This window comes from Akanthomyces muscarius, chromosome 1 (genome assembly GCF_028009165.1).
Source record: "Akanthomyces muscarius strain Ve6 chromosome 1, whole genome shotgun sequence".
NCBI lineage: Eukaryota > Fungi > Ascomycota > Sordariomycetes > Hypocreales > Cordycipitaceae > Akanthomyces > Akanthomyces muscarius.
In genome coordinates this window covers 3,825,976-3,846,050 of record NC_079241.1, presented here as the reverse complement: position 1 = coordinate 3,846,050, position 20,075 = coordinate 3,825,976, and the positions used below count along the sequence as shown (strand labels likewise).

The 20,075-nt window shown below is 54.5% G+C and overlaps 10 protein-coding genes across 13 annotated transcripts; 6 read left to right on the top strand and 4 right to left on the bottom strand.

Moving 5' to 3' along the window:
• Positions 1–121: 121 nt before the first annotated feature.
• LMH87_006288 (uncharacterized protein) lies at positions 122–1,040 on the bottom strand (the record flags this gene model as incomplete). Its single annotated transcript, XM_056204153.1, has 4 exons — positions 122–211; positions 269–569; positions 629–932; positions 1,004–1,040. 4 exons carry the CDS (start codon positions 1,038–1,040, stop codon positions 122–124), a joined length of 732 nt encoding a protein of 243 aa, XP_056059539.1.
• Positions 1,041–1,715: 675 nt separating this feature from the next.
• Positions 1,716–2,448, top strand: LMH87_006287 (uncharacterized protein; the record flags this gene model as incomplete). Its single annotated transcript, XM_056204152.1, has 2 exons — positions 1,716–1,749; positions 1,811–2,448. 2 exons carry the CDS (start codon positions 1,716–1,718, stop codon positions 2,446–2,448), a joined length of 672 nt encoding a protein of 223 aa, XP_056059538.1.
• A 306-nt stretch (positions 2,449–2,754) lies between these two features.
• LMH87_006286 (uncharacterized protein) lies at positions 2,755–3,555 on the bottom strand (the record flags this gene model as incomplete). 3 transcript variants are annotated; one of them, XM_056204150.1, is made up of 2 exons in its annotated part: positions 2,841–2,859; positions 2,924–3,555. In XM_056204150.1, the coding sequence occupies 2 exons, from the start codon at positions 3,553–3,555 to the stop codon at positions 2,841–2,843; spliced, it is 651 nt and encodes a 216-aa protein (XP_056059536.1). The 3 variants fall into 3 exon arrangements, with proteins under 3 accessions (XP_056059537.1, XP_056059536.1, XP_056059535.1); XM_056204149.1 differs by lacking the exon at positions 2,841–2,859 and having other exon boundaries at positions 3,077–3,109; positions 3,172–3,555; XM_056204151.1 differs by having other exon boundaries at positions 2,755–3,555.
• An 887-nt stretch (positions 3,556–4,442) lies between these two features.
• On the top strand, positions 4,443–5,990 carry LMH87_006285 (uncharacterized protein; the record flags this gene model as incomplete). The annotated part of the gene is made up of 1 exon (XM_056204148.1): positions 4,443–5,990. One exon carries the CDS (start codon positions 4,443–4,445, stop codon positions 5,988–5,990), a length of 1,548 nt encoding a protein of 515 aa, XP_056059534.1.
• A 148-nt stretch (positions 5,991–6,138) lies between these two features.
• On the top strand, positions 6,139–7,733 carry LMH87_006284 (uncharacterized protein; the record flags this gene model as incomplete). 2 transcript variants are annotated; one of them, XM_056204147.1, is made up of 5 exons in its annotated part: positions 6,139–6,276; positions 6,333–6,423; positions 6,493–6,757; positions 6,826–7,528; positions 7,593–7,733. In XM_056204147.1, the coding sequence occupies 5 exons, from the start codon at positions 6,139–6,141 to the stop codon at positions 7,731–7,733; spliced, it is 1,338 nt and encodes a 445-aa protein (XP_056059533.1). The 2 variants fall into 2 exon arrangements, with proteins under 2 accessions (XP_056059533.1, XP_056059532.1); XM_056204146.1 differs by lacking the exon at positions 6,139–6,276 and having other exon boundaries at positions 6,324–6,423.
• Positions 7,734–8,604: 871 nt separating this feature from the next.
• LMH87_006283 (uncharacterized protein) lies at positions 8,605–9,836 on the bottom strand (the record flags this gene model as incomplete). The annotated part of the gene is made up of 3 exons (XM_056204145.1): positions 8,605–8,771; positions 9,243–9,285; positions 9,774–9,836. The coding sequence occupies 3 exons, from the start codon at positions 9,834–9,836 to the stop codon at positions 8,605–8,607; spliced, it is 273 nt and encodes a 90-aa protein (XP_056059531.1).
• A 98-nt stretch (positions 9,837–9,934) lies between these two features.
• Positions 9,935–11,267, top strand: LMH87_006282 (uncharacterized protein; the record flags this gene model as incomplete). The annotated part of the gene is made up of 4 exons (XM_056204144.1): positions 9,935–10,192; positions 10,264–10,449; positions 10,514–11,023; positions 11,082–11,267. The coding sequence occupies 4 exons, from the start codon at positions 9,935–9,937 to the stop codon at positions 11,265–11,267; spliced, it is 1,140 nt and encodes a 379-aa protein (XP_056059530.1).
• A 4,638-nt stretch (positions 11,268–15,905) lies between these two features.
• LMH87_006281 (uncharacterized protein) lies at positions 15,906–16,223 on the top strand (the record flags this gene model as incomplete). The annotated part of the gene is made up of 1 exon (XM_056204142.1): positions 15,906–16,223. One exon carries the CDS (start codon positions 15,906–15,908, stop codon positions 16,221–16,223), a length of 318 nt encoding a protein of 105 aa, XP_056059529.1.
• Positions 16,224–16,900: 677 nt separating this feature from the next.
• Positions 16,901–18,595, bottom strand: LMH87_006280 (uncharacterized protein; the record flags this gene model as incomplete). Its single annotated transcript, XM_056204141.1, has 4 exons — positions 16,901–17,025; positions 17,313–18,279; positions 18,337–18,443; positions 18,508–18,595. 4 exons carry the CDS (start codon positions 18,593–18,595, stop codon positions 16,901–16,903), a joined length of 1,287 nt encoding a protein of 428 aa, XP_056059528.1.
• An 820-nt stretch (positions 18,596–19,415) lies between these two features.
• On the top strand, positions 19,416–19,821 carry LMH87_006279 (uncharacterized protein; the record flags this gene model as incomplete). Its single annotated transcript, XM_056204140.1, has 4 exons — positions 19,416–19,457; positions 19,515–19,566; positions 19,645–19,677; positions 19,748–19,821. The coding sequence occupies 4 exons, from the start codon at positions 19,416–19,418 to the stop codon at positions 19,819–19,821; spliced, it is 201 nt and encodes a 66-aa protein (XP_056059527.1).
• Between the last annotated feature and the right edge of the window lie 254 nt (positions 19,822–20,075).

Sequence of the window (20,075 nt, the reverse complement as noted above, 5' to 3'; positions counted from 1 at the left end):
TGCCCGAATTCGTCTATAATTGTGTACTAATAATTTGACACTCACAAACTCAGTGATAATTGATGGACAAGTTTGCAAAGCCCACATGCTCGCCCGTGACTAACTTACAGCGCCCGATGATCTACCAGGTCTCACAGAATGGTCGCAAGGCGACCTCCGTTGTCATGAGGGCCAAGGGCTGCTCGTGCAAATGCCAGTAACTATCCGCAATCTACCTTCTGGTGTCAGCGCTTACATAAAAGCAACAACAGTACATGAGAGGACTCACCACGTTGGAATCTAATTTTGCGTGCCACGATGAGAGCGGCTTCATTATCCACGTGAGCGGCATACGAATCACGCCGTCGATGATAGCGTGCGCGACGTGCACACCTTGCGGCGCAAACTCCTCCGCCAGGGCCAACACCAGGGCACGCAGGGAGTGCTTGGACACAGTAAAGGGCTGCATCCAGGCGTTGGCCTTGACGCCAGCCGTCGCGCCCGTATATATCAATGTGGGCACAAAGTCGCCCCCAGTTGCATTGACGAGGAGAGGAATCGATGCCTGGGCAAAGAGGAATGCCCCGGTTCTGTGCAAGTACTTGTCAGCAGTCGGGCATTATTGCGAAGGGTACAAGATGCTGCTTACAGCGTAATACTCAGGGCCCAATCCACATCGCTCTGCGATTGCCACAGAAACGGCTTCGGAAACGGACGGCTACTGGCGTTGAAGATGGCGGCGGCGCAAACGGTCCCGAAGCGCTTCTTGATCTCGCCAAACGCGCGCTCCAGATCCTCTTCGTTGGCGACGTCAACCTTGTAGCTCACAGCCGTGCCGCCTTCGGCCTCAATCTCCGCGGCCAGGCCCTTGGCGTAGTCTGCTGACCGAGCAAGCAGCGCTACAGGATACTGCTTCGCGAAGCGCCTAGCAACTGCGGCGCCAGTTCCGGCACCTTTTTGTTTTTGCGAGATGAGTAATTACCAAGAGAAAAGAGTGTCCCTTCTGGGAGGACTTGCGACTTACCAACTCCTGCAATGATGGCATATGGTTTCGAGGCCATGTTTTTGAGATTTTGATTATAAAGTGTTGATGTGCAAGTCAAGGTATGCTGCGCGCTGCGTATATGGGTTTTGGACTGGTGCGCATCCTCGGCTGGGCTTTAAAGTGTGAACGCCGGCGATGCCTCCGCCCCCGACCGATGGGCTCGGCACGAATCAGCCCCGCACACGCCGTCCGCTGCCCGCCTCTCGGCACATGGATCCCGAGGCAGTGTACGTAGGCATGTTATCCTCATCGTCCCGCGGCAGATTATAAATATTCAGACAAGACGTCTCTTCGACCTCGGAGCTCAAATTAGGAAGAGCGACTTGTGATACAATCATTACCTCTACCACTCGCGCCATAAATTGCAAATCCAACTAGGGGTCGCCTACAGTCCGTGGATCCGAGGCAGAGCGGTTAGGCGTGATATTCTCATCAATCCCCCGCCAAAAGGTACAGATAGCAAAGACAATAATCTCATAACAGTGCGGGGAAGGAAGTCTGTGAGAAACCAGAGGGCCAACTTGCTTAAGAAAAAGCCAGACAAAATATACGCTTCCAACAAGTACTATCACACTTCCAGCTCCCGTTTTCAGTCAACGTTGCAACTAACACATCGATTGCAATTAGTTGCAAGCATCCAGACTACAATTTCGACACAGTATAACCTCGAATTGGCGATTTCCCCCCCACAATGGCGCCGCCTTTTGTACTAGTGTTCGCCGCAGGTAGGGTTATTTCCTTACAAATGGGAGACATCTCGTTACTAAACAGAGACAACCGTCACAGGCGCAGACGAAGTGAACCGACAAGTCGCACTCCGATTTGCGCCCCATCACCCCATCGCCTTCCTCTGCCCGCCAAATCACAACCTCAGTGCCGCCATCAGCGCCGCCCGTGGCGTCGACGGGGAAGCAGTCCTTTTCGAGACCGACTTGGCCTCTGTCGAGTCCATCAAAGCGTCCGTCGCCTCTGCGAGCGCGCAATTCGGCAAGCAGGCCGCCGCCGCCATCTTCCAGGTCCGCGAGGAGCCCCAGGTCCCCTTCCTGGAGCAGAAAGTGGCGGATTTCAATGCGGCCACGTCGTCGCAGATTGCGAGCGCATACGCCTTCTCACAGGCTGCGATGCCGCTGTTGACATACGGAGGCGGCTCGGCAGAGTTCCCCGCGACGCTGGTGTATGTTGGCGTCGCTGGGGCTTCGCGGAGCGACAAGGTGGTGGAGAATGCGCTCGTCGCGCTGAGCCGCAGTCTCGGGCGGGAGTACGGCAAAAAGTATATACATGTTGCGCACCTCAAATTCAGCAAAGGCTCGGAGGTGGAAAGCGCGGTGCGGGCTGGTGAGGAGCGGCATGTGCGCGTCGCCGAAACGCTCTGGTATCTGTACACGCAGCCACTTTCCTGCTTTGCAAATGAGCTTACTATTTAAACTACAACTCAATAAGAAAACTTGATAGATAAGATGACGAGCCCGATGCGGAAACAAATTGTAACTCATTATACGCAAAAGCCGACCGTGTAAGAAGTACAAGTCCGTGGCACCGGCGATGAGGTCCACCCAGCCCTCCGCCACGTCAAAAACACATATCAAGGTCAAAACTGAGATTGTCAAGTACAATGTTCAATTCTATACTAAATTACAATATATGCAAAACCCCTTAGACGCTGAAAAGGCATTTTGCTATACTACATCGATTACAAGGCAACAATTGTTGGTCTTGGAAATCCACCACGCTTATACCACGGCGGCGACATTATTGTTGATGAAGCGGTCCGCCTCTCTCTTCAGCATCAGTATGCAGCTCGCGACAGCAAACGCCTCTACGCCAGAAGTGCCGCCCTTGTCGTCATTCTCCCACTCGTGCAGGTCAATCATCAGGCGGCCACCGTTGCCGCCCGAGTACTTGACGGTGCCAGGCGTGCGGAGCTCCGCGTTGCGGACGAGCTGAGCGACCCGCGTCCCGTCGGCGCGCTCCATGATCAGCAGCGAGTCGGCGTTGCACGCCTTTCTCTCCTCGCGGCTGCCGTAGCGCCACTCAAACTCTCCGAGCGTCGTGTTAAAGACTTGTGCGCGCGAGGTGAATGAGCGGCTCTTGACCTCGACCTCCTCGCCCGGAATGCTCTTGTTCTGCAGGGCCGCGTCGACCGTCACCCGGGCATTGTCGGGCAGGATGTGCATCTTGGGATGGCGGCCGGGGCCCATGCGGTAGATGGTGGAAATGAGAGCGCGGTCTTCATCCGACGTGCGGACCAGCGCGCAGGAGTTGGAGTTCTTTTTCTGGCGCATGGATACGTATTCGGTCTGGCCCGATTCCACACGGCGGACGGATATATTTTCCAGGGTATTGCCCGTGAGGGATTGGTTTGTGTCATAGCCAATGGCGTGGACGTCAAGGTTGCTGGTCGCAAGGAAGTTGCTGGAGGCTGCCGTGGTCTTGTGGGAGCCGCCCTTTTCGTCGGCCGAGGACTCCGAGTTCCAGTCACTCTCTGACTTGGACATTCCCGCCTTGGATTTTAATGAAGATAGAAGACCCATATTGTGTGATTTAAAGGATGATAAGGTGTGTTGTATTTGCTTGGCATGTGTTTTTCTAGAATCTTTCCTTGTTGGTGGAAGCTCACGGTACTTATAGAGCGACGATGACGTGAAGCTGTTGAGCTTACTCACGCCCAGGTAGTTATCGGCTGTCGTAGGTGGCGTTCGGTGTTTAGCGATGTACCTGATCAAGGCAGACTAATGATTGGCTGTGGGCAAGGCTGTGCAGGCTGCTGAGCCACAAATATCTTGCTGTTGGCGGCGCGTCTGACCGTTTCTGGAACAAAGTTGGACCCTACTCATCGCCCAGTGATGGACCCTTCTCAGCCTCAATTTCTGGGGAAGATGATTTTCATCTCTCCTCATTCGGTGGTGAACAAGTCAAACTCCAACTACGGGATGGGCGCTGACGCCGGCCCGCTTTTGGCCATGATGGTGCGTGGGCGGGCGTCCTGTCGTGGCCGCTAGTTAATATTGCCACGGAAATGATTCAGGGTAATTCAGTTGAGCCTTGCTAGGCTAACGATTAGATCCGTCAAAGGAAGAAGCGTCATGACGGAGAGCAGTTGAGCAGGAGGCAGATGTCCCAGACTCCAGGCATGAAGGTGCAGAAACCCTTCCTCCGACCTGGGACTGAGTGCGATGGTCGCCGAAGAATTACCTTGAAGTGAAATCGGCATTATTAGCCGAGAAACACCTTGATCAACGGAACAAAAAGCAGTGGCCGGGCCCACATCGCCGGTCCGCAGTCGGTGCAAGAACCAGCAATGTCGCATGGCGTCCCCAAAGGCTGACTCCCTTTTGCAGCGCACATTTTCGCGTCGCGATACCGCCTCTCTGCCTGGTTTTCGCGCACTCACTGCCCTTCATACCTGGCACCCAAGACCATGGCGGACCTAGAAAATGGCCGCGGCAGCGGCGCCGGCGAAAAGGACCCGAAGCTCTCGGATGAAAACACGGATGCGGCGCCGGCCACACCCACCAGCCGACCACGCGGCCTGCTCGCCCGCCTCCGGCTCTTCGAGACGCACATGGACCGCAAGCTCGGCATCGAGTCCGACGCCATTGAGCGCAAGCGCGCCGAGGACCGCCAGCACGTGCCCTGGCACGAGCAGCTGTCGATGGCGCTGCTCTGGGCGAGCGGCACCATGAACACGTCGTGCTTCGCGACGGGCTTCCTCGGGCGCGAGTTTGGCCTGGACCTGCGGCAGACGCTGCTCATCACCATCCTGGTGTCGCTGCTCGGCGGCGCCGTCGTCGGCGCGGCGGCCACGTTTGGCGCGGCCACCGGCCTGCGCCAGATGAGCGTCTCACGCTTCTCGTTTGGCTGGTGGCCGAACAAGGTCGTCGCCGTCCTCAACGCCATCCAGCAGCTCGGCTGGGCGGCCGTGTCGTGTATCACGGGCGGGTTGGCGCTGACGGCCGTGTCCGACGGCCGCGTGTCGCTCGCGGTCGGCATCGTCATCCTGGCCGTCGTCGCCTGGCTCATCTCCGTCGTCGGCCTGAATGCGATTCTGGTGTATGAGCGCTACGCCTGGGTCATCTTCTTCGTCATCTTCATGATCATGTTTGGCGAGACGGGCCGGTACGCGGATAACACGACGCCGGCGACGGCGACCGGGGCCAACCTGGCTGGCGGTGTGCTCAGTCTCATTGCCGTCGTGTACGGCTCCAGCGCATCCTGGGCCACCGTCGCTAGTGACTACTATGTTCACTATCACGCCGATGTCAGCCGCGTCAAGGTGTTTCTCCTGACGACGCTCGGTATTGCCATTCCCACCTCCATCGGCATGGTTGCGGGGTGCGTTGTCTCCTCGGCGCTCAATGTACGACCCGACTGGGAGACGGCATACCAAAAGGGCCTGGGCTATGTGATCCAGGAGTCTCTGTATCCTCGCGGCTTTGCCAAGTTCCTCCTCACGCTTCTTGTGCTGTCGGGAATCAACACCAATGTCATTGGAATTTACAGCGCGGCATTGTCGTTTCAGCAAATCTCTCGACCCTTTTCGCTCGTGCCGCGTTTTTTGTGGATGCTCTTGTCGCTGGCCGGCATCCTTGCCCTCGCTCTCGGCGGGCGAGAGCAGCTGAACCAGTACCTCCAGTCCTTTCTCTCTCTTCTGGGCTACTGGTGCACCTCGTACATCGTCATCATCTTAGAAGAGCATTACATCTTTCGTAAAGGCGACTTTGCCAGCTACGACCTGGACGGCTGGAATACCCCAAGCCGCTTGCCTCACGGAATCGGCGCATCCGTGGCCTTTGGGCTTGGTGTCGTGGCTTGGTGCATGGGCATGAGCCAGACCTGGTTCGTCGGGCCGCTGGCCAGGTTAATAGGAGACAGCGGCGGCGATGTTGCAAATGAGTTTACTTTTGTCGTGACAGCAGTGGCCTATCCCCCGGCGCGGTACCTAGAGCGGAAGCATTTTGGCAAATAGTTCAGCCGTGCTCTGTATACGTTTACGAAATGAAATGACATCTATGATCTGCGTCGCGAATTGACACTAGCTCGAGGCTTTTGTGTTATTTTCAACAATACAAGCCTCATTTTCATTCCGTACATTTCGCTGTCAACGGGCGTCGTTTATGAACCCCGGTTTCCGGTCCCAGGCTGTGTGGAGTGGTGGAGTAGCCGAGGCACTATCTCGACGCCAGCCCGTTCCCCAGCATTCAACACACGTCAATCCAATCCCTTCTTTCGCATATCCTGGAGTAGCGGCTCGAGTAAGATTCTTATTTCATCAGCAAATCATCAGCTAAATATCGCGACTATGGATAAGATCGACCGCATCCTCTACAAGTACGCTGCCGAGGGCAACGACACCAAAGACAAGGTTTACGGTGCTTCCTTTGTTATCACGGACCGAAACGGTGAGAATCTCTTACTACACATGTCTGCTTCATTGCAGGAGAAAATTAAGCGCTGACATTTGTCGCAAGGTGTCGTCTACTCTGGCTCATCCGGCCGCATCAGCGCCGAGACGTCATCGGCTCCCTTCACAGACACATCGTTCAGTTGGGTCGCCTCTCTCACCAAGCTACTAACATCTACTGCCCTCCTTCAGCTGGTAGAAGATGGCAAGCTCACACTCGATCAAGATTTGCGCCCTATCGTGCCGTATCTCGCCGAGGTGCAGATCCTAGTCGACTTTGGTGACGACAACAAGCCCGTCATGGAAGAAAACAAAAGCCCCATCACACTCCGGTAGGCACACATATATGCAACTATGATATTTCATGTCAAGTGCAGCAATCCACTGACATAGTCAATAGACAACTCCTCACACACACAGCTGGCTTCAGCTACGAGTTTGCCGATCCCACGCTCCTCAAGTGGTCTCGCCAACAAAAGCGCCAGGTCTGGCGCATGCGCTGGTCGCGCGAGGAGGTCTCGACGCCGCTGCGCTTCCCGCCCGGCGAGTCCTGGGGCTACGGCGTCAACACGGACTGGGCAGGGCTGGTGCTCGAGGCCCTCACGGGCCGCACGCTCAACGACTACATGGGCGAGCACATCTTCCGCCCGCTGGGCATGAGCGACTCGGGCTTCCGCCGCGCGCAGCTGCCGCAGACGGCGCGCCGCACCGTCCGCGCCGCCCTGCGCAACCCCAAGACGGGCGAGCTCAGCGACGCCTCGACGTGGGTGATGCCGACGGACCACGAGGTCGACAGCGGCGGTGGCGGGCTCTTCACCACCGCCCGCGACTACGCCACGTTCCTGCGCGGCCTGCTCGCCGGCAGGGTCCTCGGGGGCGAGACGTTCCGGGAGATGCTCCGGCCGCAGCTCGACGACGCCAAGGCCGGCTACCTCAAGGCGATTGCCTTTCACCCGTCGGTGCACAACACGTTTGCGCCAGAGTTCACCGGCGAGCCGCTCCCGCTCAACCACGGCCTCGGCGGCCTCCTTAACATGGTGGACGTCCCCGGCAAGCGACGAGCGGGCAGCATGGCCTGGAGCGGAATGCACAACTGCCGTTGGGTGAGTAACCAAAATCGCCCGCAAATCTTAAACGAGAGACAAACTTACTGATGCCCTGTGACAGTGGATTGACCCCAAAACGGGGATTGCAGCGGTGCTGGTCGTCAACATTCGCCCCAACGGCGACCCCATCGTGGCCAAGCTGTACGACGAATTGGAGTTGGCAACGTATGAGGTGCTTTCTTCTTCTAAGAGCAAGATCTAGGCCAGGGAGGATAATGTGCAAAAAAATGTCATGAATCGCGTGTGCGGCTGTTGTAGCTGCATTACATCATGTTGTGTGTTCGCATTGGCGCCAAGGCAGGCGATATTGCAGATACCAACGAGCAACGTTTTTGTTACATAATAACTCGGAAGGGGCTACGGTATATGCATTAATAATCCCCGGCCGTCGTTTCATGACGAGGGACATAATCTACACCTAGGTTACACCCAATTGTAGTGCGATCTGCTCTCATGGGACAAGCCCGCACAAGCTCTAAGCTAAAAAGTCCTGATCGGCCCGTCGATACGGCAATCGCTGCCTGATTTGAATCACGAACCGGAAGATTTAGCAATTAGACACCCTCGGCATGTTCACCAATATATTCAGGCTCGCAACATCCCCTCCATCGGCGTTGCATTGCCGAGTGACGAACACGCTGTCGAGCAGCCCGCTAGTGTGGGCAACCAAAGAGGTTGCTTCATGCATCGGCCACTTTTACGCAAAGCATGTGGTCAGCCAAGAAAGGCAAAATACCCATGCCCCCACGCTACTGGGTCGATGTTTGGGCAAGAGTAGACGATAGGAAGAGGGCATGTTACATGGGTCGCCCGCTATCGAGGGAGATGGTGGCGGCCTGAACGGCCAACCCCAGTAGGCTGATCAGCCACGATTAATCTATAGGCTTAAAACTAAGCAAAGCTGGAACGTCGCATGCAGAGACTGTTCCGTCACTACATCTTTATTGGGAAGGTCCCTCATTCTCCCCATCCTTGGCCGTCTATCTATCTTCCCCCACATGCTATAATTAAATCACGGCGCATCTCTATCCTCATTGATCGGGGCAAAAGGTGGGCGCAGATGCGGAGAATTCTTAACGTCTTGAGCGAGTTAGAGTTGCCGCTAGCTCCTGCCACACCTTAATGTAAGCCTTGCAACGGCTGAACGACGCCTCCGTCATTATTGCCTCTCGGCTGAACCGCCAAAGTATCGATTTGGGCATATTTTTGGTCCTTTTGCCAGTCTGACCGCTTGCATAGGCTGTGTGCTGTCAGCCATGTTTTCTCCAGCCCTTTCCGAATGTAGCAACTGTCTATCTCGATTTGCTTGGCGGCTGAAGGATGAGCACTGCACCCCAGTCGGCAATGCGGTGCAAGGCAGCGGTTGCACAGTGGCGGCTGTATATGTGCGAGGGACGGAACTATAGGTGGAAGCGTGGCGTCCTATTATACGGCCGCAGGGACCATCACAAGACCAGTGACAGCGCCGAGCTCAAGCCAACCAGCGCCGTCCTCGAGATATGCGCTGCTACCCAAACTCTTATCTTGGCCAGCGAACGAGGAAACGGGGACAGAAACCAAGTTGGGAAGGTGATGCGCGTGGGATTTTCATTTGTGCAATGCACGGCTGCTGCCACGACGCGGGAGGGCGTCATTTTTTCTGCAGCACCGGATGCATAGGGCCGAAGCGTTCCAATATTCTCGACGCTCTGCTGAAGAGTCAAAGTCTCACCTTTGTCATGAAGAGCCCGATCAGAGCGAATCGGTGTCGGCGCCTGAAGCCACGGGAAGAGTCAGCTATCTTGACGGTGCACCAATAATAGTCAGATATCGACGCCCGTCATCTCAGTTCTGAAAGATGGGTCTCTTTTCATGCGACTGCCTGTGATCCGGGAGACGGCAGATAGCGGCGATGCTGGTCCATGTCAATATCGAGAGGCGTCATTCTTTTCGTCTGTTCGGTGAGCCCACTCCACCAATATCGTTGAAGCTAGCATTCATCCAGAAGCTCAATGGTCACAGTGTCGCATTGTGTGGCCGTACCAACGATTCGCCAATGCGCCAATGGCCTCGAGACCTTCCAGATTCTCTCGTCTCGGCCCAGATGACAAAACCAAGTTCATCAGCATAGCCTCGTTTTTTATTGATATTTCGCCCTCCTACTGGTCCACCTTCGCATAGATGCTGGAAAAGGCAGGCCGCAGTGTCTTGCTCGGCCCTGAATGGTGGTATGCCGACTCGCCGAGGAAGATTGAGTGCTTACTTGGATGAAGTCAGTGGGGTCGGCCGTGTGAGCTCGAAAAGATAAATAGCTCTCGGCTCCCATTGAATTGGTGAGATATCAGCAAGCTCTTCCTTCAGTCAGCAAGAAGTCTCTCAAAAACAAAAAAACCACCATTTCCAATACTATCCCCATCTATCAAGATGCGTCTCTCCATCATTGCAGTTCTTCCTCTCGCCATTGCGGCCCCCGTCGTTGAGCCCGCTCCTCTCCTCGAGGCCCGCAGCGCGCAGACCATTGCCGGCAAGTTCATCGTTAAGCTTAAAGACAGCTCGACGATTGGAATCATGGAGGCCAAGGCCAAAGTGCCCAATGCCGAGCACGTCTATCAAGAGGTCATGAAGGGATTTTCTGCCACTCTCAACAAGGACGAGCTTGAGCGACTCCGCCATGACCCCGATGTAAGTAGTCGCTTCCATTGCACCGCCGTCTCTGCAAACGCAATACTGACATGTCGTTCCAATCCAACTAGGTCGAGTTCATTGAGCAAGATGCCATCGTCAGCATCAATGCCATCACCCAGCAGCCCGGAGCTACCTGGGGCCTAACTCGCATCTCGCACCGCCAGCGCGGCAGCACCTCATACGCCTACGACACGAGCGCTGGTGCGGGTGCCTGCGCCTATGTCATTGACACTGGTGTCGAAGACACTCACCCTGTAAGTTCTTGTCTGTCAATGTTGCCCACCTCGGCGCAGATTTCCTGACTGGGATCCAATTTAGGAGTTCGAAGGACGTGCCAAGCAGATCAAGACCTTTGTCAGCGGTACCCGTGACGGTCACGGCCACGGCACGCACTGCTCCGGCACGATTGGTTCCAAGACATGGGGTGTGGCAAAGAAGGTGTCCATCTTTGGTGTCAAGGTGCTCGAGGACAGCGGCTCGGGCTCGCTCAGCGGTGTCATTGCGGGCATGGACTTTGTCGCCTCGGACCGCCGTTCTCGCAACTGTCCCAAAGGTGTCGTCGCCAGCATGTCCCTCGGTGGTGGCTACTCGGCCGCTGTCAACCAGGCCGCCGCGCGCCTGCAGTCCTCTGGCGTCTTTGTTGCCGTCGCCGCCGGCAACGACAACCGTGATGCGGCCCAAACCTCACCCGCGTCAGAGCCATCTGTCTGCACTGTCGGTGCTACCGACTCAGCTGATCGCCGCTCCACATTCTCCAACTTTGGTCGTGCTCTTGACATCTTCGCACCTGGCACTGGCATCACCTCCACCTGGATTGGTGGTCGCACCGTAAGTTTCTGTCGCACTTTCTTTCGGCTACGATTCGAAAGCTGACTTTTCACTCTAGAACACCATCTCTGGCACCTCAATGGCCACTCCCCACATTGCCGGTCTCGGAGCCTACCTTCTGGCTCTTCAGGGTGGCAGTGCTGGAACCATCTGCTCTCGTATCCAGTCTCTCTCCACCAAGAACGCCATTACCAACGTTCCCGCAGGCACCGTCAACTACCTTGCCTTCAACGGCGCCACCTAGACGGAGCCAAGGGCCATTCATTGGCAAGGCTGAGGGCTCAATGGTCCGAGGGCGCAAGCAACATACAACTGCCGACCAGAGAATGTACATACGGACCTCGTCGCTACCTGGAAACCAACTGCCGGAAGAATAGTGCTGCCTTATCTTGTACTTTTCCTTTTTACTCTTTTGCCTAAGACATAGTAAATAAGATTGCTTTCTATCATCCTATATCGGTTCGCGGTAACGAGCAAAAAGCCGTCGCCATGGCGTTCACTGTGGCGCGTCGGCAAATATTCAGCTTTGGTATTAGACATGTGAGACAGAGTTAAGGTTCGTTCGGTTCACGAAGGATGCGGTACCCTGGGCCGGAGTGTCGTGATCGATCTAGACTCCTTCCGAGCAATGGGAGCTGAAGCCTCGATGACCACGTCACATGAGGCAACTGGTGGCTTGACCTAGGCGAAACGACACCCTCGGTAGAGATTGAAAAAAAAAACTCCAGGCAGCCATGAGGCTTTGTTTTCGTCAGTGGCCACGTCAAGTCGGCGCCGGTATTGGCTTGTGGTGAATCGGTAACTGCACCCGATGGCGGGGAGTGGAGCGGAGCTTGTGGAGGAGGCGCGAAAGTTTGGCTACAAAGTGTCGAAAACACAGCCTTCGGGTGCGCGGACAGGTTTTTTATTGTGTGATCGCCGCATATACCTGTCTGAATTGAAAAGCGAAGGCGTGATACACGAGGCGCGCACCGTTTTGGGCAACCGCGTCACGAGCTTGTTTCGGGCAGAGCATCACGGGTTTGTGGTTCAGACCGGAGTCGAGCCACGCCCGCGGAAACTAGCGAGAGAAGTGCCGGCCGTCAGGGGCTCAGGGTTACATGGTGCACAGTGAATACCGGCAGTCGAAAGCCATAGCTTGATCTGGAACTTTTTTGCTGCCGTCGGATGACACAAGGTGAAAACATTTCGTGACCATCGTGGTTTGTAGGCGGCAACATGGGTTGACTTGACGGGACTCCATACCTGACAGCCAGATGTACGAGATGGTGATGATACCTGGCTTGTAGATGCTAGTTTTCTTGCTTCGAAGTTGCAGATAATAAGTGTGATGGAGCGTGGACGAAATCGTTTCACATTGGTGCAGCTACAGGTTAATCGGCGACAGAGACAGGGTCGGCCGAGAGGCTGTCGAACGCTTAGAGCAGAGTCGTAGTGCATGTCAAAGACGTCTCCTTTAAGACAAAGTTTACTGAAAATATGAGGACTTTTTTTTCTCTTTTGAATAAAAACTAGAAGTAAGAAACAATGTATTCAATAATCGAAGCCGGGATCAACACGGGAGCGCCAAATCCTCCCTCTGCTGATGTGCTGGGCGGTGCCCGAAGCCCAAAAAGGCAGGTTGTAAAATCGGGGCTAAGATGATCGCCAAGTCGATGGTGGTTTGATATAGGTTCGATTCGGTGTCGATGTGGCAAACGAACCGAGTTGGGAGTTTATCTATGAATGGGTTGCTCAGAGGTTGAAGGCGCTTGCTTCTTGGCAAACGATTCAATACACAGCACCAACCGACGTATGATGCTGGAGGTGTAGCGTCAAATGGACAATCAAGATTGACAGTGGCAGACCGCTATGATGGCATGCCAAAGCTGCGCCGGGGCTCGCTGGTTACAGAACCCGGGCCGTCGGGCGAATACGAGTGTAACTTACCAGCGACGAAAAATTCTCTAGCTGCAGAGCGACCACCACGAGAAGAGAAACGACGCGATCCATAACGTCAGTCGCAGCAACAACCTTCCGAAAAAATCAAGCATCAAAACGAAGAGCCCACAAAACTGGACACGGGTACCAGCTCCGGCGCAGCAGCACCGAGGGGAGTCATGAAGCTTGGACAAGCGAGTCCACTGTGGACAGGATAATCCACCGCAGTTTCAAGGACTGTAGCCGTACCAGTAATAAATGATGGCTCAATAACGGTGTCTGGAGAGCAGGATCTGTACATTCCAGCGCCAGCACGGACACTTCGGCCGGCTAAGAAGGCACAAGGGATCTGATGAGTCAACGGCGAATCTGCGGTAAGCCACTAACTACATCTGTGCTGGTAGGCGATGGCACCAATAAGACGCCATGACTGGTTCATGGCGCTGACTGTAACTGCAAACCTGGGCTCTTCTGACGAGAAAAGCGGTCGCTGTAAAATGACCCGGTGCGAGTAGCGAAGCAGGGGAACTCCCTCCTCCATCACCAGGGAGCATCTTCCGTAACTAGCTTTGCTCATCAGCAGCGCAGCGGGCCAGCGTGGCAGTGCAGCGAGAATCATTCTTTCAGGCAGCTATTTACGGGCAACTAGTTGACTACAGGCAACCACCAGAGCGCCGATGTGGGACCTCCGGTTCTCCCAGTCCCCCTCCCGTGCGGACGCCGGTGCGGGTGCCGCCCGTCCCACGCCGTCCAAGAAAATTTTCGTCCTCCTCTTGAACATGAAATTTTGCCCAAGCGTCTGACCCGACGATAGCCTCCCAAACAACCTCATCCAATCCCCTTCCTTGGTCTGCATTCGCCCCCTGGCCAAGAAAACGTAAAATAATGCAAGGAACGTCCGATCTAGACGGCGCCATCGAGTCCACATAACCGGGACCAGCCACATGCGCATCGAAAATGGGAGGAATCGGCCTGGAAATAGCGAGACGAGAATAAGGAGAAACCTCTCACACGAGCGTCCTTGATTGGGAGAGAAAATTTGCACTTGACGGTTTCTGGCGCGCATGACCACGCCCTCTCCCCTGTCCCGCCGGATCGCAACGATTCTCGTAAGAAAAATAAAATAAACATTACTGGGAAACCCACGAGCTCCATAACGTTATCCTGTGCCTCCAACGGCACACTCCCCCTCCTCTTACAACGGCTTGAGCCGTCCCCAGGCGCTCTTCGCCAGGTTTCGGACGGGGGAGGACTGACAAAACACCCAGCGTGTAAGACTCGCTGGTCTCGATTGCATCATGCAATTACCCGAGAGATGGGAAAATTATACCCAATTTTGCCCATTTGTAGAACAAAAGTTGCAAAGCGAAAATGACTCGGGCTTACGACAACAGTCATTTACCTACCCCTGGGGCTGAACAAAATGAGCTTGCCTACGAACCGGTGACGCATGACACGCGCGAGCGCGCAGCCTCGTCGGGGTTGCCCGCTGCGCAAGCCACCAAGGCGTTGCGAAAACAGTGTTCTCATCCCACTTCAAATTCTCGTCGACTGGCAGGGCAAGAAGAAAGATAATTGGTGGTGTGTACGGTTCCTGCCGAGTCTTTTTCCTGCGAAACTGTTGTTATTATTAGGCAGACAGGTGAGACTCCTCAGGACGCAAGGCAGCAGCGTAGAATTCCTGTTGCCTGTAATAAAGTCACCTTAGACGAGCGTCAAAAAGAAATTGCTCCTTGTATGCACGTGAATTGGTCCGAGCCAGGCAGGGCTCGCCCTGTCGAGCCGTGATCCGGCCCAGCAAGCACGGAGACGAACAGAGTGCACTCGCAGATTCTAGTTTCGTCCGAAGAGCGTCGTCACATCAACGTCGGCCTGCTAGCGTGTGCTGGGCGCAAACATGAATGTCGCAGTTACGCCAACGCTGATGTCGTGGTCACCAGCTGCTGTGCGCGCATGCGTGTCAATCGTCACACCGTTGCACACCGTTACGGTACTTCGGCTGCCTTGCCTTCGCCCCAAGGGCAAGGAAAAGACACGAAGCAAGCAAGCCACAGCATATCAAAACGACGCTTTCGGTTCGATGGCCCGTCGTTGGGGTGCCTCGATGCACGCCTTACGCACGCTGGCCTTGTCACTGGTGTGCGCGGCCTTCACGTACCACCCAGTCCACCACGGCACACCGTTTTCAGTTGGCTTTTCTGGCCGAGACAGACAAGCTTTGTGACTGGCGCGCCCTAGCCCATTTGTGGCTTGGCCGCCCTACGAGGGAGTTGAGCCCTCAGCCTTGTGTGCTGTGTGTGTGCGTCGTCCCGTCGTGAGTCACCTGGCCTCAGCCTTCAGGCCAGCACAGTCACACACATCCAGCTGCCTGGCTGCTGCCAACGGCAGAAGAAAAGAAACGCCCTTTTCCTTTTATTGCGCTAGCACCGTAAGGGTGTGCGTCATGGTCCTAGGAACTGTAACTGCCTGTGGCGCAATGTACCTCGCCCACCCCAATTACCGCGAGTCGGTACCTCTTCTACGGGTGCTGCTCCCGCATGGCCGGGCTCGGGATTTTTATTTTATTGTATTATTTTTCCTCCTTTGCCCATACACAGTGGATACGTACCTACGCGGCGACCCATTCTGGATCACCGGTGACACGGCAAGCGAAATACCAGCGCTAAAAAAAATCAAAGTGGTTTCCAGAGTCCACTTGCGAACATCCCTGGCTGCTGGCTCTGTTCGGCTGCCCGACGAAGTCCGCGTAGAAACTTTGTTTGCATGTACATCCAAAACATCATAGTATCCATCTTCTATATAAGTCTTCTGTCCCTCCTCTCCAATCCCATCCTTTTCTCTTGCTCCTCATCACATCACAACAAAGCATCACCTACAACAGCTTCCTAGCTTCTTCCACTTACACCAACTTACAATCACACCTTCAACTTCCACCAACCACCACAACCCCACAAACACCATCATGTCTGCTCAGTTCGCCAACGGTCTCGGCAACGTCCGCCTCGTCGACCGCGAGCACATCAACCCCATGCTTCAGGGCATCCTCTACAGCACCGACCGCAAGGCCCAGGTCGCTGTTCTTCAGGAAGAGAGCCGCCGCTCCTCGGCCTCTTCCTCTGCCTCGTCCACTCCTCTCACCTCCCGGAAGAACTCGGTCATCTCTCCCGATGCCGTGTCTCTCGCCTCGTACTCCAAGGAGAAGCGCCGCAAGTCGTCCCTCTTCGGCATGGCCAGCTTTGGCAAGAACCGCGGTGTCGCCGGTATCTCCAACATCATGTAAATAAGTGATGCTTGCGAGATGGGACGCGCCTTCTTTCTTTCCACAGACGACCACCTTACGACTTACACCATATAATGATTCGGTAGAAGCAGGGGGCTCTTCAATTCACCATCAAACGAAAAACAAAGAACAAACGAAAAAAAAACAACCAGGCTCCCTGCTTCACGGCCGACGCCTTCTCACGCTTCTTGGATACACATGGCACTGGAGTTTTTGCTATTTTCACACAATCGCGTATAGATTTGAGAGATGAATTTCCTTCCTCTTGATTACACACTACTGTTGGGATTTGCTTTCTTTTTTTTCTTTCTCATTCGGAGAAACCAAATCAAGCCCCAAGTTGGCTACACAAATGATTCCCCTTTTGCTTTTCACAACAAGAGTCGAATTCCACTTGTCACAGAGACTTGGGACGGCAAATCCTGGCCGCTGGCTGCAAAGACTAGCTTGGACCTCTGGATATTAATACAATTACTTCCAAAACACAACCTACTGATCATCGCCTTATCGCTTTGTGACTTGTTTAATTGGCTACCATGCCCAGCCTATCAGGCGATCCATCTACCAACTTTGCCTACTACCGTGGCTGTAAAATCCTTACTTGGCCGTATTGTTTTACGCCTCAAGGTACGACAATCATAGACAATGATTTCGTGAATTCATCCGTCTCATCAGCGTTAAAAACTATCATTCAAAATATCCTCATTCATCTTCACCATCGTCGGGCTGTACTCGGAAGACGCCGGGTTGGCCCCTGCATCTGTCAGAATATCGTCGACTATACGCTTACTAGCCTCTCGAGCTGCACGCCACTCTTTGTTAGCACGTGTGCGATTTCGAAAATTTCCTAGTTACCGGCCCGATGGACATGGGTGCTTCTTTTGACGTCTTCGAGGCCAATCGTGTACGTAAAAATAAGCGGCACCCTAGGCTGCTGCAGTCGCCACGCCAAGGTGGATATTCCGCGCTGCTACATACACACCCAGTCCGAACGACATGACCAAGAAGACGTAAAAAGGGATAAAAATGAGGCGATATAGAATACGAGGAACACCAATGTTTGGGGGGGCGAGGAAAGAAAAGACGTACCTGGTGTTTGTAATAGCTTGGATGGTGGCAGCGCAAACTGGATCGTCTTGGGTGGGCTGATGCCGCCGTATAGGTCATCGTCATCTTCGTCACTTTCCCAATCGATTTCATATTTTTCTTTGCCCTTTATAGATCCATCTGCCAGAGCTTGCCTGGCTTTCTTGCTCATGGGTGTCTGAACGCTGACGCCCGGTGTTCTCGGCCCTCGCGACGCAGCCGGCGTCGACCGTTGCCGCCCTGCAGCACCCGAACTGGCACCTGCGCGGCTGGAAGCGGCGACGGACTTGTACGGCGACATGAATGCCTCGCTCCGGAGCTTGGGAATCGCCATTTCGGGCGATGACGCCGGCGAATCTTGCCACGCCGTCCTCTCTCGCTGGCCTGCTGCCGCCGTTGCTGCACTTCGCACGGGTGTGCCCCTCGCGGTCGGTTTGTGAGGTGTCGCTTGTATTCTGTAGTTCTTTTCCAGCACACGATGCAGCAACGGATCCTTGCCCCCTGTGGACGGATCGTTGTTGCGCTGATCCAGCAGCGCCTTGGGTGTCAAGGACATGTCGGGCAGGCGGGCTGTTTGCTGCGCAAACAAGATCGACGAATCCTCCTCTTCGTCGAGCACCGTCGTATCGTCTCCGTCTTCTTCATCCTTCATCTCGCGGCGCATGGCTTCGTACGGTGATTCCATGGTCGACAGGTGCGCCTTGGCAACCTTGGCGGCACCGGGTCGTGGTGTGCTCCCTGCTAGCTCGGCGTCATCTAGCATCGACTCGTCGTCGTCATCGTCGACCGTTCTGTGGCTGTGTTGCCGGCCAGGTGTATTGTCGTCATCTTCATCGCGTGCATGGTCTGCGCCGTCTCCGTCATCTCGCATGGCAGTGCTCTCCTCCATGACTGTCGACTCATCGTTGGCCAGTTCCTCGTACCCAGACAGCGAAACATTGGCTGATGCCTCGAAGAATTGTTTCCAAAACTTTTATAGTCAGAGTCAGTATGTTTTCCGTTCTGCTGTATGTAATCCGCCACGCACCTTGGATGCTTCCCAGATTGCCTTGGAGTTTTCGCCATATTGCTCCACCACCGGCAGAATGCTTGATGTGACGATTCTGTGCGCTTTGCTAAAGTTGTGATCAATTTCTGTGTACTCGTTAGAATCGCCGTCTTCTGGTTTGTCGAGCGCTCGAGAGTCGCAGAAGTGTACCTTGTAGAGTCAGGGTAATGGACTGCTCTAGCCGCTCCAGCTCCTCTGTCTGCGAAAAGTTTCGCGCCGCGACACTCGGTCGAGCCATTGTTGGCGCGACCAAGTATCGTATATGTGTCCAGGTAATGAATGGGTGTTTGGCAGCATCAGTCTCTGCGACAAGTGCCTGAAGTGCTCGATGAGATGTCGAGTTTCCCTGTCGTCAAAGTGCGGAGACGCGTCAGTCGCGTTCAGTGAAAGACCGTTGCTGCCCCGCCCCCACTATTCTGTCAGCCAACCAGCCAACAGACCTCAACTGGAAAATAGGTAACGGTTCCTCGACGTCACTGTCGCTTTTTCTTATACCTAACTTTTTTTTATCTTCATCAATGCTTCTGCACGGTCCTTATCCGTGAATTTTGCACAAATATGCCCTCGGGAAATACGCCGACGTGCCTATACAAACCTTCACAACCCACTAACTAGCCGTTGTTAGCTCGTCGTAATATGAACTAGAAATCTGTGTCTGTACTGGTGTATTCCCATCCCTTGCAGCCCGTATCATGTGTCTTTTAATTGAAGAGCGGATTCTTTCAACCATTGGATAGTATACCCAGTTTTGGGGACTGACTTGGGAATCGCCGGGTCAGTCTTATTCCTCTAGATAATCAACAAATCACATTCGCAGTTCAGTTACTGACGTTTCAAGCCACATGCCACGGGTATTGGGCATTGACAAATTATCGAGAGCGAACACTATAATGATCAAGCACTTACGCGGACTTCCTATGTAGCGGCTAATCTCACGCAGCCGGTACAGCTTAAGCCAAAACTTCGCGCACTAGGACGGAGAGGGACATAGCCGGCGCTCAACTGTCATCTACTGGTAGGCTGTGCATTCTCCACGACAATTCCACTAAGAACGCCTCATGACCCATATCGTGGGCACACCGGACATGTGTCCAGGCATGGTACATTTCTACGACTTACGTATAATATTGGAGTAATCGCCTACTAATTGCTGGCAGTTTCACACTTGTCTCAAGAATCGGAGACTCCTATTTATTCGGCCCGTGTCGTGTATATTTGGACTTTGCATCTACTTTTTGGCATAGGCAATCTAAATAAGTGGCGGCAGCCTCTCCTGTCAGCCACTAGCTAGTTATTTGCTTGGTAGCGCCCCGTTTGAATGTAAGCACTCCTTGACTCGGGCCTAAGCTATGGCTTGTTCGTCTTCAGTTACCTGATTCGCACCTATCAGTTTACGGAACGAGCTGGTCGAACACGGAGTCTCGGTCGCAACCTCGCCGCTGGGACTTGGCCAGAGGCTCTTAGGCCAGGGGGCTTCATCCAGTAATATTCGATTGAGATGACTTTTTTGCCTTTTGGGACATTTCTTTCAGCCCTACCCACTGATTGCTTACGGGCGAGCTGCTGTTGATACGCTACAGCCTTGGTTATCCAGCTCCAACAGCGCCATGGCAGCGCCTTGTGGGCCGTTGAGGTTCTGCCAAGTACTGAACGAGGGTGTCCAGGCCTCTGGATCGACGGGCCAGCTATTTCCCCTGTAGGGACTCGGAGAGTTTCTC